This window comes from Paecilomyces variotii, assembly GCF_004022145.1.
Source record: "Paecilomyces variotii strain CBS 101075 chromosome Unknown C8Q69scaffold_1, whole genome shotgun sequence".
Lineage (NCBI taxonomy): Eukaryota > Fungi > Ascomycota > Eurotiomycetes > Eurotiales > Thermoascaceae > Paecilomyces > Paecilomyces variotii.
The window spans coordinates 1,978,476-1,993,647 of record NW_021167140.1 but is presented as its reverse complement, the minus strand read 5'-3'; the positions used below and the strand labels follow the sequence as shown (position 1 = coordinate 1,993,647).

Below are 15,172 nucleotides of genomic sequence, written 5' to 3'. Positions count from 1 at the left end.
CGACCAACGGGGATGCACTGCGTCTGCTCAGACAACCACGACTGACTCGGGGACCATAGAATAGGATAACAAGCCACATATGATCCAGTCGCAAGTCAGCCTTGTGACAAATTTTCCTGGCATTATCGATCCCGGATCGCACTGACGCTACGATCTAAGGACAGCGTTGGGTTATCTACCAGAGATCCAGTACTTAGCACGGGACGCACGAATTGCAGATCACAGACGTGCTCCTTTCTCGTCTCGCGTGCGATCCCACTAGATAGATAGCTTGGGTCCGGTGCTGTTCAGCAGTTGAGGATTTGATTTCACAGAAGCTTCTCATAATTATGAATTAGGAGATATGCAATCAGTCCCGCAAAGAAGGGCCACGCCCCGCTCGAGACGAGAGAATCTGGTGCCTGGCTAAGCCAACTCAACTTGCTGCAGCGATGTTGAAAAGAACGGCGATCAGAGGACTAGCGCAATGGTAAGCTCACGCTAACAGGAGTGATTTGAGATCTTGAAGCTTGTGGGTTCCGCAGGACCCGAAGCAGACTCCTACAAGCTGTGCAGAACAGACTTAGATTGTGAGAGAGAAGAATGAGATATGACTCGGAAAGGGTAAACTAATCATGATATTCTCATAATTGCACTTCTGCCACGAGACCACGCACCGTGTGGAACTGAGATGGAGCCCTACGAGGGAAACATGTTTCTTTGCGTGTTTCGAGGATCTTTCGAACAGCTAATCTATTTCCGGTCTGGTGAGCCTCTAGCGACTGAGATACTTTGAGATCTTCCTACTAGCGTTCGCCAGCTTGTAGCTTGGCCATCAGCCAGTCCACGGTCCACGAACTGCCACGAACTTAGCCAGATCAAAAATTCCAAATCGTGCTCTATCAGGATGGGGCTGAAGGCTGTCAGCTTCATGTCAGACCCCGCTATCACCGCTCCCCCTCATCCTGGATGCATGTCACCATCGAGCATAAATACATACTTCCTCCCCCTCGCGTCGTAGTTATCATTAAGCCTCACATCCTCAACCAACAAGACTCCTCTCTTCACTACACTGAAGAAGTTAGATTGCTCAAGCCTCATATACTTCTATTCGACCATACAACAAACGTCCTCTACCATCTGAGATCATCACCAGCCACAATGAGCTACAAGACGAACTACGAGCCCTATCGCTCAGCCAGCCGCAGACAAGGCATACCGGCATCCCCGAGCCTGCATCCTCTTTCGGCACTCTATCCACATGTCGAATCTCTGCGACCATCCCAGCTCCATGAAGTCATTCCGGAGTGGTATATGGAGGAGCACCCCGAGGCAGCAGCCCATTCATACTGGGCAAGAGTGGTTGGCTACACTTCAGCAGAACCTGCCAGCCCGACTGCTTCGCTTTCCTCGCAACATTCAATCAACTCTTCCGCCTCAAGACAAAGCCGGAACCGCATGCGAGCCATATCAAAGATGCGCAAGACTCTCCGGGGCGCTGGGAGCACGGCCAGCCTGCGAAGTACTTCCAGCCGCAGTACCCACGCATCCAGGGCTCGTTGAGTCTTTATTAAACAAAATCTTCATTACGACATCTTCTTGGACTATTCTTTACCCTTCTTGATCCGAACACCTAATGTCGGCACCCAGCACACTCGGCTGGTATCTTTTCTTTTCTTTTCCTATGAGTACCACCATCTGCATTGCATGGTGGATCACTATTATGAGCGTTTAAGCAAGGAGTTAGCATGGTGATGGGATCTCCATCGGCGCAATTGGGGCTTTTGGAAATTTATGATTGGATAGCATCTCAGCGATAACGTGCTCCTTTTCCCTTGGTTGCATTTTTCAGCGAGAGTCGAGCAGAATGGTCACTACGAACCTATAAAGACAGAGGGATTCAAATCCCGACCACGAGATTAGACATAACTATTATAACGAAGAAAGACGTGATGAAAACTTAAACCATCTCTCTTCTTTTTTCCTTCTATCCGAAATTTGTAGCCCCGCTATTATCTGACTATTCTTGGCTCTGATCGCACCATGGCCGTAGTATTTAGTGCCTTCTTTCATCAGTTAGAAGTAGGACCTGGTTGGATTGTATTCCTCTAAACGCAATGCGGAAGGTGAGGGTCAACCCCGCCCGCCTACAGGCGCCCTAGGGTCGAAAGATATGTATGTACAATATCATATTCGAAATGACATCCATCATATCAATAAGTAGAGCTTCATTGTACTTTATATGCATCTCCTACCAGTATTTGCAACGGTTTTACAGCTACTGGGCTAATTCCATTCGATCCACAACTAGGACTGGATAAGCTTAATGGCAATAATACCTATTTAATCCACCGTTAACAGCAAACCTTGAGAGCAACCATCACCCTGACTAAAATGGATGAATATCGGATTCTTGCTGTCTTTCAGGGTGGTGGTAAGGACCGTGATGTTGTCTTCGAATATCCCCTTTATAAGGCCCTAGTAACAATTCCCGATGGATTCTTCCCTGGAAGAAAATCAAACAACGCACTGGAGGATTTAGGAGACGAAATCTACAAGTATTCAGGAGTTCGCGATGATATGAAGCGAGATGAGCTTGTAAAGCGAGATGAGCTTGTAAAGTCAATCATGGCTATTCCTGCTTTTCTGTACCCTACTTTTCAGTACAGGTGTTAGAGAGATCCAGGTAGACCAACAAGGAGTTCTCCTTTTTGGTCGACTGGCAGAAAGCCGTCAACAGGTAACTAGTCAGAGGAAGACTTCGAGAGAGGCCTTAGCCTGGAACTGTTATCTGAGTCGAGATACTGCGTCGGTCAGACCAAAATAAATGTATCTGACTAAAATACTGCTAATTGGTCTACATATCCAACCATCAGATACATATATCTCGTAATCCGATCCTTCGCTAGAAGTAAATAACGGATGCCCAATTAACGGGCCGTTCCCCTTCGAAACCACGTGGCTTGTCATCATCTCGCGTCAAGCATAGTAAGCACTTAGTTTCAACGGCAAAGCCTGTACTAGGATTATTAGATGAGAATCATGTCGAGCGTATATACTCATTATCTTAACCGAATGATCGGATTCGATTATTCTTGTGAGATCGGGTCGGTTCAGTTCATAAATTCGATGAAAAGCATGCATGAATATTTGGTAATACAAAACAGGCCTCATTACTATGAGATTTTTACTGTACATAATGTCATTGTAAATGTGAAAGGGAGATTGCCGTTGAGCCTAGGAACAGAAAAGAAGCCTATCCGTTCAAAGGACTCTTGCAGGTAAATGACGTCGCACTGCTATCCGCGAATGCCGCAATCAATACCTCAATGGCAGAGTACGCTCCCAAAGCCGCTAGCGCCAATGCACCAAGGAAGTAGAGAATATTGAAGATGCTCATAAGCAACTGCTTGGTTTCCATGTTCGCAAAACCTCGGAAAATGCGCTTGATGCCGGAGTCTTGACGGATTGTCTCCCCAGTGCTGGGGTTGAAGCCTTCGCCGTCGCGGAGGGCGGCGCGTTTGATCCAGTAGGCGGTGGCAAGCGCAGGTGGGAAGGTATAGGTGAATTGGAGGATGCAAAATGCCGCGACAACGGAAGTCAGGCCGGAGAAGTTGGGGATACCAGCTCCCACGACAAAGGCAATTCCCCAGTAAACTGGGATCAGACCAGCCCACAGCAGTTTGCCGACTGTGGTAGTCAGGGGTGGCGCTTTGAGAAGTTCAACAAAGATATTGTTGTAGATGACTAGATAGTTTGGTTAGAGTCTTGTCTTATGTTGCTAGAAGTAATGATGATAATAATAAAAAGAGATGACTCACCTTTGATACCAATGTTGCCGTATAGGGCAGCGGCGATAGCAGCACTGACCATGGCAAAAACATTGCCGGCCGTCTGGATGCTGTACTTGCTGACTCCAAGGTAGCTTGGGTTCACGACATACTGTCCCTGGTAGCCGTACATGAAGAGACCGTAGAACATGTAGACGAAATAGATGAAAGCCTGGGCTCCCCACATGGCAGTCAGGAAGTCCTTGGGTCGCTTCATCTCGGCCATAAACTCAGGGAACACCATAGCACCACCATAGGAGAACACGGCCTGCATAGCGCCGCTAACGGCCCCTGTGAAGCCACCGGCGTTCGGTAGGCCTCCGCTAGTGGTGACTGGAGGGTAAACACCATTATGAGGGGTGATCAAGCTGCCGCCGTCAATACTGGCACCAGCGGACTGTGAAGCAGCAGTGTAGTTGGGAGGGGAGTGAGCAGCACCACCCATACTAATGATCATGCAGATGATATTGATCCACACAGCGGCATTGGCAAGCCATCCAAACTTCTGCAAGGTACGGACCTGGCCCAGTACAAAGCCAATCAATGCCCAGATCAGACAGCAGATGATAAAGCACAACCTGAACTTCGTAGCCTGGGACAACGCTTCACCATTGGAGATGACGATTAGACCCACGTTTAGCAATAGCTGGATGCTCTGCAGGACGTTGAAGAGATATCGGATCCATGGCCCGTAGAGGCGGAAACCGATGTCACCGAAGCTGCGCACGGGGAACTGGTACGAGTCCAGACCGAGGAAAGATTCCCAGAGAAGATAACCAGAGTAACCAGCGAGACCGGCGAAGACGGTAAATAGGGCAACACCTGGACTGTGACGAATAAGCGCGGGTTCTTAGTTTTTAAAGGTGAATGAACCTTACCCCCATCCCATGCTTGCAAACGCATAGGGAAGACCAAAAGGGCCGAGAATATCAGTAGTGATGAGATAGAAAACAGCGCCACGAGAGGCTGTCCGGAGCGCACGCGATGCATTGGTCCACTCCTCATCAGTGATGGTCATGCGAGTGGCCACATTATTGGTGTTCATCTTCGTGGCATCTCTCGCGGCATTGTCGGAGACCTTCTGAATACCACTATCATTTTTTGTGGGAAAGAAAAAGGCCAAAATCCCTTTGTCTTTCACAGTCTCCTCAGAAGCAGCGTGCTGCTCTTCTTCGGCTCGAGTAAGTTGCGCATAGTAGTAATATTCCTCGAATGTTACATCGGGGTCATGCAGTTTTCGATGCTGCGGGCTGATGGCGATGCCCTGGCTAGTCGAGACACCATAGTCTACGGCATCCAAAACCTCACGCTCTTTTTCATGGAGTCGCGGATCACCTCCGTCCAGTATCAAGCTGGCGGGTTGGGCCATTGTGACTGAAGATAAGGAATTGAAAAGGGGTTGACACCAACGGGTCAACTTGACAATGGGAGGGAGACACAAGGTGGTGGACGCTTGGAGGGATCAGCAGGAATAGATAAATAGTAATATCTTTTCAACAAGAAGCCCGACGGTGTCCGAAAAAAGGCGGCGCACTGACTGCACCGATACAGTGACAGTGGCACGCGATACAACGTGAAAATTCTCCACATGGCTGTGGAAGCCAGTGGCGGAATCCGGAGTAAAATCTCGACATTCTGACGGTGGCAACCAATCAATCCCAGATAAGACCACGGGCTCTGCTCGACTCTAGACTCTAGAATCCCTCAGAAGGACCCGTCGATAAGTTAGTTCGTCAATAATCCGTCTCTGCCAGGTATGATTACCATAGATAGGCAGTGGGAAATCGAACGCAAGATGCTCTCTGATTCCGGTTCACCCAGGCTTCACCGTGGCTTTCCAACATCCCCAGACTTTAATTAGTTAGTTAGTACTTTCTTTCTCGCGAAGATCACTTGCGTAACACCTGGACGCACTCGCGTGTGTCGCACCACCAGTTTGCCTTATCAGACTCCCAGAGAATACCATAATCGTCTCGGGACAGCCGATGTTCATTTCATTAATTAATGAACCCACCGGTATGTGGGACCGGCATTATCGCCGTAAAGCTTGGTTGGCCTGTCACACATAGGGTTTCAGACAAGCTTCCTCTAGTCGCTCTGATTTGTGCGGCCATAGCCGGTAGCTTCCGTATATGGTCTAGCGGTATCTTTCAGTGGATCAAGTCAAGCTTTTAGGCGCATTTAGCACTGACACGCCAGATTTCTCTGTGAAACCGAAGTCACCGAGGCAAGTAAAATCACTCATACAATAATAATACAGCAATCGGGTCATACAGGCCTTCCTTGTACTACTGGTCCTTTATCATGTATCTAGAGCAATCACACCAATTATATATTGCTTGGTGATAGCATATCTACTACTATGTATCGCTCAGGAATAAGAGGGATTATTTACTCTTCGTTTTAGCAAGGGTGGCTTTGTTCCACGTGCGCGAAATACGGAGTAGACTAGATAGTCTAACAGTGTTAGGCAGGTGCATACCTAGCGGGCGTCCGGATTCTACATTAGTCAAGTCGTTTAGCCAATTAGTAATCAGTTAGCGCAATCGGAAGCAACATATAAATATATAATAATAAAATGCTAATAAAATAGAGGATTTTAGCAATACCCTACAGAGGACTACAATATAAGAAATTTCCTTATTCAGACACTATTTGAAATCATTAAAAGCAAGCAGTCTGTATAGCGTATTTACTAGTGTTATTACAATAAGCTAAATAGCTTATAATATAAGCTACCTAGCTTATTATAAATTTATCCTAATTAGGAAGCCAGCGGTATCTCCTAATATCTAATTAAGCTATATTTAATATAGGGTTAAATATTAAAGTTTTTTTTCGCTATAAGATAGTAATAGGAAATCTATATTTTTAGGGGTATTATTATTTATAAAAGCGCTAAATATAAATACTCCTTAGTCTTTAGGCCTAGATTAATTGCCCCTATTTTAATTTAAAACTCTAATAAATCTATCTCTAAGCCTAGTATTATTACCAGATAATAATATCTATAGCGAGGATAAATCTAATTAATTTGCTATTACTTCTATTCTAGGGCTAATTAAACTATTATAAAAGAAAAGAGGATTAAATAAAAAAAAAGCTTATGCTTTTTTAGATCTGCAATAAATTTTATTAAAAATATTTAAATAAGTCGCTTTAATTATTTTAGGCGTATGTCTCTAGAACCTATTAGTATAAAATAAAGATTTATTATAATTAGATCTTATATTAACAATAAGTTAAACAGATAATAAATGCTCAGAGGATAGATCTAGAATTAAATAAAATAAATAATAAATATAAACCGCAATTAGACCTATAAATAATAATTAATAAATAAATTAGCTAGGAAGACCTTAAATATAAAAATTAACTAAAAATAGAGGCTAAATCAATAGCTAAATAAGCTAATCTTAGAAAGAATAGTTAATATTAGATTAATTTAACACTAAATATAGGATTAAATAAGCAGAAAATAGCGGTATTAGATAGTTCTTTAGAATTAATAATATTAGACTTAAAAGATCTAATAAGCTCTTCTATCTTTAAGTAGAGTTCTATAACTAATAGCTAAATAAAATATTTAATTATTATAAGCTTAGCAAAATTAGTAGAGAGATTATAATTAAATATTAAACCTAAGAATAATATAAAGAGAATAGCTAAAACTATTAAGAGGGTAAAAATAGACTTTAATAATTTAAAATCTTCTACTAAGGAGCTTTTTATAATATAATTAAAAAAGCTTAATAATTTTAAATCTTCTACTATAAAAAAGCTTAATAATTTAAAATTAGTTATTATAGAACTAAAATTAGTAGCTAAAGATCTCTAAATAATTAGCTTAAGCAAATTCCTTAAGCTTAGATATAATATTAGGGAGATTCTAGGGCATTTATATCACTAAGAGAAATAGGGATCGGTCGCAGATAATCATCTAATAAAAAAGGTTATATAATATAGCGAGAACTAATTAAATTCCCCTATAAATATATTATAATATTTATTAGGAGAATAGATATAGCATAGATTATAGCTACTGCCTGCTTAACTAGTTATAGATTAATATTTAAGGCATTTATATGCTAATAGGTCTATATAATGCTAAATACTTATTCTACTAATATACAGTCTGAGGATAGCTTTATATTAAAGTTTATCTCTGAAGGCATTAAGATCCTAATCTGCCTATATAGAGTTATAATACAATATGCTGCATTATATATAGAATCTCTATATAGATATAAAGTCTGGCTTTAATTATAAAGTAGAGCTTTAAAGTATTCTTTTATTTATATTTTTTTAAACAGGGTATAGTTATTTACTTTCTCTTTAAATAGTCCTATATAAGATAGTATTATCTTATTAGGAGTAGCAATATCTTAATATTTAAATTTATAATCTTTTTTATAGCCGGAGTAAAAGAAATATTAATTCTAATTAAATCGGCATATAAATTAAAAGGTTCTATTAATAAACCCCTAGATATTTTTTATACTATTAATAATTTTAAGGGTATCTGCATAGTATTATATATAATTATAGGTTAAAAGCAGATATTAAGAGATAATATCCTTAAACTGTCTATAGATATATTATAATATATTATTAAAAACTAATAAAATCTATAATTTTAAATATCTAAAAAAGAATTTATAATCTATACCTTTATAAGGCTAGGATAAATAAGTAAGTAGAATACTAAATATTATCTCTAAAGAGGGGTTAATATAATTCCTCCAGATAACTATATTAAGTTTAAGATAAAAGAGAATAGCTTAGATTTTATCCCTATTAAATCTTCTATATAATTAATATAAGATCCTATATAGCCTACTAATTTAAAGGGGCTAATTAAAGCTACTATATAACAATAATATCAGATAAAATTACTAAATCGAATTATAAAAATATATAATAAAGAATTGCTTTAATAATATATCTCCAAGGTGTATCTAGTTTAAAAAAAATATATATAAGCATTAGGATAATAATAATATAAGCATCTGATTAATTAAATTCTAGTATATTAATAGTTTAAATAATATATTTAATGCCAGCATTACTATTTAAAGGGGAAGTTGCTTAGAACTACTATTCTGCTCAGATAGCGTTATATTTAAATTACTAAATTTTAGAGTTATATAATGTCCTAATTAGGCATTTTGCCGGCAGAATCTTATATTGTAGTGCTGCTGTGGGGCGGTTGCTAAAATCCTCTAATACTGTAACTCTAACTAGCTGACCTATTCAAGTAACTGACAATCGACCAACCAATTAGCTAGTCAACTGACCGGTTAAGCTTCTAGGAGGATTAGAGTTGGGCTTGGCTCCGTCCGGGGTATAAAACGCCCTATAGGATTTCTTGTATATTGCAAATCTAACGTAACTATGTTTATCTTCATGTTACTAACGCAGTAGTTCTTCATGGCTTACAGTAGAGCGGATTGGTCAAGGCTCTAAACAGATTTAGCGCGCGTCTGAGCATGCGGAGGCAGTGCAATCTACGACGAATCCTGAGCTGATAGCCCGCGTGTCCCCTACCCCGGAATGGGCGAACGCTTGGATGCTCAGCTATCACGCTTCCTCATCAGAAGGGCGAACAGCTTCATTGCGTTCCGTGTCTATTCGTTGCCATCATTCGCGCAGCTGGCACTGGCACTGGCGAAGCAGTACCGAATACCGCCAACGTTGGCAAAGCCCACGGTGTAGGTGCCTGGGTTTCAACCACCAAATTCTCCATCGTCGAAATTTGCCCTGGGAGTTGTAGAAGTGACGAAGGGCCTGAGCCTGGCCTAATTCACTATCAGTCAATTAACCCCGCTCAAGTCTGAGTTCCCTCAGTAGACTCATGATGGTTCTGGTCACGAGGGACATAGCGGCTAACCGCACTGACCTGATCAGCGTTGCTGGTCGAGGCATACGGATACTTGTCGCACTGTTCCGTGCTACCGCAAGTGTGGGATGTGACACAGCCTGCATAGCCACGACTGTTACGGGTGGCTTTGGTCAGCCTGGTCCCAGAACAGCTGGGTTGGCAGACTCTTGCAGTTAGCACCTTCGAGTCGTTACTGTCCATCCAAGACCATAGGATTTCGGATATAGCATACCGTAGCACACATTACTGTGGACATCAAGTGTCAAGATTCTAGCATAGGCTGTATAGAAGATTAACTTCATTCCATCATCATTATACCTGGAATATCATCAGAAACCAACGGCAAATGCCTGTCTTGATAAAAAAAGACAGGTCGATCAGGAGGAAATATTGTGTGAAGATCTAGGATCACAGAAGCAAAGATTCTGAAGGAGTATATGAAACGAGAATGACCTCTGGATTGCTTGAAGAACTAAAGGACACCGAAGTCTAATAGCTATTTATGACCCTCGACTCTATCCCAATATCGCAGCTGCCTAGAGCTGAACTGAACACCTAATCCAACTGTTCCACGGTTCTACTCCCGTCTTCTTTGATCCCATGCAGGTGGATCTAGGTGGCTTCCCGTTGCAGTTGCTATCCGGTTTGTATAGGGAAGCAGCAGGTTTGCAGCTTCTCCCAGCAGAAGCCGCGGGATCTGACATACTGAACCTTCATAGAACTTTCCTGTATAACTGCATTGTATATATTCATATCAATCAGCATATCTCAACAAAGCTTCGGTTCAAATCAAAGTACAAGCAGGCTTTTCTAACCCTCGACAATCTATAAATTTGAACTGATCCGGCTGCCTTAGCATGGGGATCGCCTACATACTCAATCAGGTGTCAATTTGGCGCCGCCAGTATACACACTATTGACAGTGCCCCTTACGCATCAATACTTTCAGGACAACCGATTTCCTGTATAATGGCGAGGCTGGATTTCGATTGGCATGTTAGCTTCCAGAAATTCCATCTCTCGGAGAACCCGAAGTCATGAGAGCAAAGATGAAGGGCAACGAATTATGCCAGGACGTATGTTGTCCAGCTGCCTAGGAAGGAGCAAACACGATCTTTGAAAGAGGCCCGTTTGCCCAGTACTTACTGCGGTCAGTCTCAAAAGGCTACTGGAAAACGCCGACTAAGACTCATACTTCGGTTATCCGGACTATAACCACACCTGCTCCTTCAGGGTAAACTATTAACTAGATCACAAGTCATGGCAGTATGAGCGAGCCATTACTGTTTTGTTTCCTTCAGTTCCTAACTGGAGAAGAGTATTATGTCTTGGCATTCCTTGGTTGTGTCGCATAATAATTTACGAGGCTGAGCTTGCAACGGACGTATGGTATTAATTGTTGACGGGCAGCCTGTTGGCAAATACCCAACAAACCCCCATTAATTTGTGTAGCCCCCGCAGCCTCTCTACTTACCTACCTACTCGGATTGTACCTGTTCCTATAGACACGAAAGAAATCATATGAAGCAACCACCATCGTTCTGGTGCGCCAATGTAACGCCATGAAAAGGCTGAAAGCGATATTTATTATGAGTCCCGAGTCTATTGGCAAGCTGGAGTTTTCACCAGACAACAGATCGCTCATTTGCTCGACTGTTGCAGGGTACAAGACTAGCCATTGGAATTGAATTACTTTCAGGTGCTAGCAACGTGTTTGACCAGGGAACCCAATACGCCGTTGAAGATGGCAAGGTGCTCGCGTATGGAACGAAGGATGTCACAGCAGCCATGGTTTAGAACACTTGTAACCAAGCGACTGAGAGCCATGCCAAAGAGATCTTGAACTTGCCCAATGGGCGACTCGCCAAGCCAGATGTCTAGAATGCGGTCGATGAAGGAGCTTTTGATGACCTCAGCGATTGTACCAAGCACTTCATCAGACACCTTCGGGAGTTCTTCAAGTCATCACCGTCAAAACAGATTCGCACATATACTTATGCGTTCATTGTTATCTCTGAAGATGAGACGTCGAATAACACGTCCCTCGTTATGGTATACAAGTCCCGTGGCACGTGGAAACTGATGCATTGATCAGTCCCGGTAAAAGTTGGATTGGGCCAGTCAGTCGATAGCTTGAATGGGCGATGAGACAGCAGAGGATGTACCCGACCGATACGCCTGCTACAGCCCAGAAAAAAATGACCAAATCTCTCTCTCGACCAACCGATAACTGGGCCTTTGCGGTTTTCAGCTCTGGGTTGGCAGCTGCACTCCCACTGCTGGTCCTAGTCGACCCGTCAACTGACGAAGTCCAGGCCGGCGGACGAACGGGATGAAATTACACAGGACGGAATTCATATGCTGTGATAACGATAGACCTGAGGCGAAGGGGCTCTTGGTCATGCAGATGGAGTGGGATGGCAACACTGAGAAAGATGACAATGTGTTGAAGAATGTTGGCAAGAAAAGAGGGTAGAGTTAAGGAGGCCCTAGACTCCTAGAGAAGGCCGTGAGACAGCAGAGAGTGAGAGTGTGGAAAGGCATTGGGCGCAATTCTAACACTCAGCATTGCTCATTGTACCCTCAGCAGCAGCAGGGCGCCCTAACGACCGCCAAAATACAGCACACGTAGGTACATACGTGCTCCCAATAGAAACCTCTACGCTGTAGTCAAGCTTCGTGGCTGGTAAACACTAACTGGGAGCCTCAGTCTTGTTCACAATGTTTAGCGCTTACGGTCTTTCTACCCCCCCCCCCCCCCCTGTTATTATTTCTTCTGAACTATCTACTGTGGAAAGCCACAGCCACGACTGCAGATAGGAAGCAGAGCTCCAAGGTGCAATTGTCTTAAGTGCAAAGCTCACCAAGCTTTATATTGCTTATTGCTCTATTACATAGGTATATGTATTCAACAGGGAATATTTCATCTTCAATATTTCGTTACTAACACCCTTATATAACTGTACATGACTAGTCTAGCCAACTTTTCTCTGCATGTTTGGAACATGAGACTCGACCAACCAACTGTCTCCTGCTGATGGGCCAGTTCGTGGAGCGGTGAGAAGGAAAATTGGCATGCCAGGACATCGTTCTTCGAGCCCAATTCATCGTTTCATTTTGACCTACTGTCGCTCTTTATCTTTTTGTCCTTCAGCAGCGTTCTGTAGATCAGAGCTGCAGCCAGCTAAATATAGACTCGCTACTGAGAATCCGGTGCATCACATGAGATAACTGAGAAATTAATACTGCCAGAAACAATGGAGCCTATCGACACGTGAGGACCTAACATTGCAGACATAAGCGGGACAGATCATCACAGGCGCTAAGATAAGCATCTACACTTTAGTTGTTAACTAGGTACCTACTGGTATATTCCCTTGAAGCTATAGAAGCCCTATGGGCATTTGACCACGCCTGCAGTGAGGATCTTCTCCGTTTCCAGTTTCCCATGCGCAGTTTTCTCTTTTTCTCGATATAAATAATCACCGCTAGCAGGTATCAAGGACAATATCGAAGCGTTGTTAACGCATCATTACCTCCCCGTGCCCTATCCCGAGGCTCGGTGAGGCGGACTCGGCTGTGAGTTTATCAGAGGACTGGCATTAGCGCTACAACAAGAGGGTGTCAGACTTTGTAGGATTCTGGGAAGATCACGATGATTCCATTGTGAGTGGATCTAGGTAGTGGGCCATTGGAGATCATGATGGTTTATGGTATTTACTTTAGTAGTTCTTCGTGGTGATGGACGATCTACGGTTCGTTTCCCAGTGGAAGTAACGGTGGAAGTAAGTAGGGAGGAAACCCCCTCGATAATAATAATCAGTGATCTAGCGGTGACCGTGACAACTCCAGACCGTCTGCGATTACTTGTACAATATCGAACCTAACCGCTTCGGAGGATAGCGACATTACTAATATCCCCGTTGCCGCCGCCCAAACGGTGATTCGGGAGAGCGCGGAATGTCCGCTTCGCGCGGGGTGGCCAATTGCCAGCGATTCACGCGGAGTGTTGCCATGGGTCGAGTCTATCGTTGGCCGTTCTGGCGTTGTCGAGATACTCGAAGTCGAGACTAGTCTAGAGAAAGCTGTGTGTTTCTGCCTGCACCCGCGCATACGTCACGGGAGCTGCTGCGACTTCTCCAACCTTACTTACTGCCACAGCTTCCATCGGCCTCGTTTTTTTATTCCTTATCTCCCCCTCCTGGGAATTGGAATTGAATACGGACGACACCATCTAGACAGTCTTGTGCTCCGCCATGCCTCGGTGGCTTCCTTTCGTCCCATATCCGGCTGCCAAGCCTGGATATTGGAGCCCTGTTACTTCTACGTTGAACTGGTGCGAAGAGGTATGTTGATGTTATCCGGCGATCCCGCGCGAATATGGGAGGGATGTGTTTGAATTGAGAACAGGCGCAGGCTGATAATGGAAATCCATTGAGGATAGGACTACTATGCCACGCCGTACTCCGCAGAGGTCGTCAACAGCTTCACCAATCTAATGTTCATGTACCTGGGAATCAAAGGCTATCTGAGCTGTCGCAGAAACAGACATGACACGGTATTCCAGGTTTCTTTTCTCGGATACCTTGTGGTGGGAACTGGCAGCTTTCTGTTCCATTCAACTCTGAAATGCAAGTCAAGCCTCCTGAGACGTTTCGTCGTTCCAGTATATTTTGGTGGGCAGTTGCAAACTAACAGAAGAACTCCGTTTAGACCCGATGCAGCTAGTTGATGAACTCTCCATGATCTACACAACATGTTTGATGGCATATGCGTCCTTTTCGTACTCCAGGGATATCTGGACCCGGGTCTCGCTCGCCGTGTCGCTGACAGCTCTGTCGGTATTCATCACGCTGTATTATCACTACCTGCAGGATCCAGTCTTCCACCAAAACGCATATGCGCTCTTGACAACCGTCATCGTGTTACGCAGCATGTGGATCATGGAGGTAACGTTGCGTCCCTCGCTCCGCAAGACTACCGAAGAAGATCGCTTGGAGCGACAGAGAAAGGGTTTGCCCACACCTTCGAAAGAAAGACTGCACTACGAGAATGTGCGGGATCTGAAGACCCTGAAGACAATGTGGTTCATGGTCGTATATGGACTCGCTATGTTTCTCGGTGGCTTCTTCATCTGGTTCCTCGACAACCAATTCTGCCCTACTTTGAGAAGGTGGCGAAGAGTTGTCGGTCTACCATGGGGGGTGCTCCTGGAGGGACACGGCTGGTGGTGAGTATCTTCCTACCAATTACTATTCTAGATTATTTCCGGAACTAATTGGGAGCAGGCATCTTATGACTGGTATTGGCGCCTACCTCTACATCATCTGGGGTATTTGGCTTCGCGTGTGCCTGAACAACCACCAGGATGAATTCATGCTGCAGTGGCCTCATTTCTACAACTTCCCCGAGCTCGTTCGGGTACAGCCCGAGAGTAGCCACGAAAACGGCTCGTCCAAGAAGGACTCATGAGCCAGAACCC

General features: G+C 43.9%; 3 protein-coding genes across 3 annotated transcripts; 2 read left to right on the top strand and 1 right to left on the bottom strand.

The window, feature by feature from the left end:
* Positions 1-1,140: 1,140 nt before the first annotated feature.
* Positions 1,141-1,542, top strand: C8Q69DRAFT_440583 (hypothetical protein; the record flags this gene model as incomplete). The annotated part of the gene is made up of 1 exon (XM_028628667.1): positions 1,141-1,542. One exon carries the CDS (start codon positions 1,141-1,143, stop codon positions 1,540-1,542), a length of 402 nt encoding a protein of 133 aa, XP_028489136.1.
* A 1,474-nt stretch (positions 1,543-3,016) lies between these two features.
* Positions 3,017-5,424, bottom strand: C8Q69DRAFT_27183 (putative amino acid transporter). Its single transcript, XM_028626800.1, has 3 exons — positions 4,688-5,424; positions 3,801-4,636; positions 3,017-3,726 (listed from the first exon to the last, which is right to left on the bottom strand). The coding sequence occupies exons 1-3, from the start codon at positions 5,176-5,178 to the stop codon at positions 3,236-3,238; spliced, it is 1,818 nt and encodes a 605-aa protein (XP_028489135.1). The 5' UTR covers positions 5,179-5,424; the 3' UTR covers positions 3,017-3,235.
* Positions 5,425-13,946: 8,522 nt separating this feature from the next.
* C8Q69DRAFT_394498 (alkaline phytoceramidase) lies at positions 13,947-15,162 on the top strand (the record flags this gene model as incomplete). The annotated part of the gene is made up of 4 exons (XM_028627653.1): positions 13,947-14,036; positions 14,135-14,342; positions 14,404-14,920; positions 14,979-15,162. The coding sequence occupies 4 exons, from the start codon at positions 13,947-13,949 to the stop codon at positions 15,160-15,162; spliced, it is 999 nt and encodes a 332-aa protein (XP_028489134.1).
* Positions 15,163-15,172: the final 10 nt, after the last annotated feature.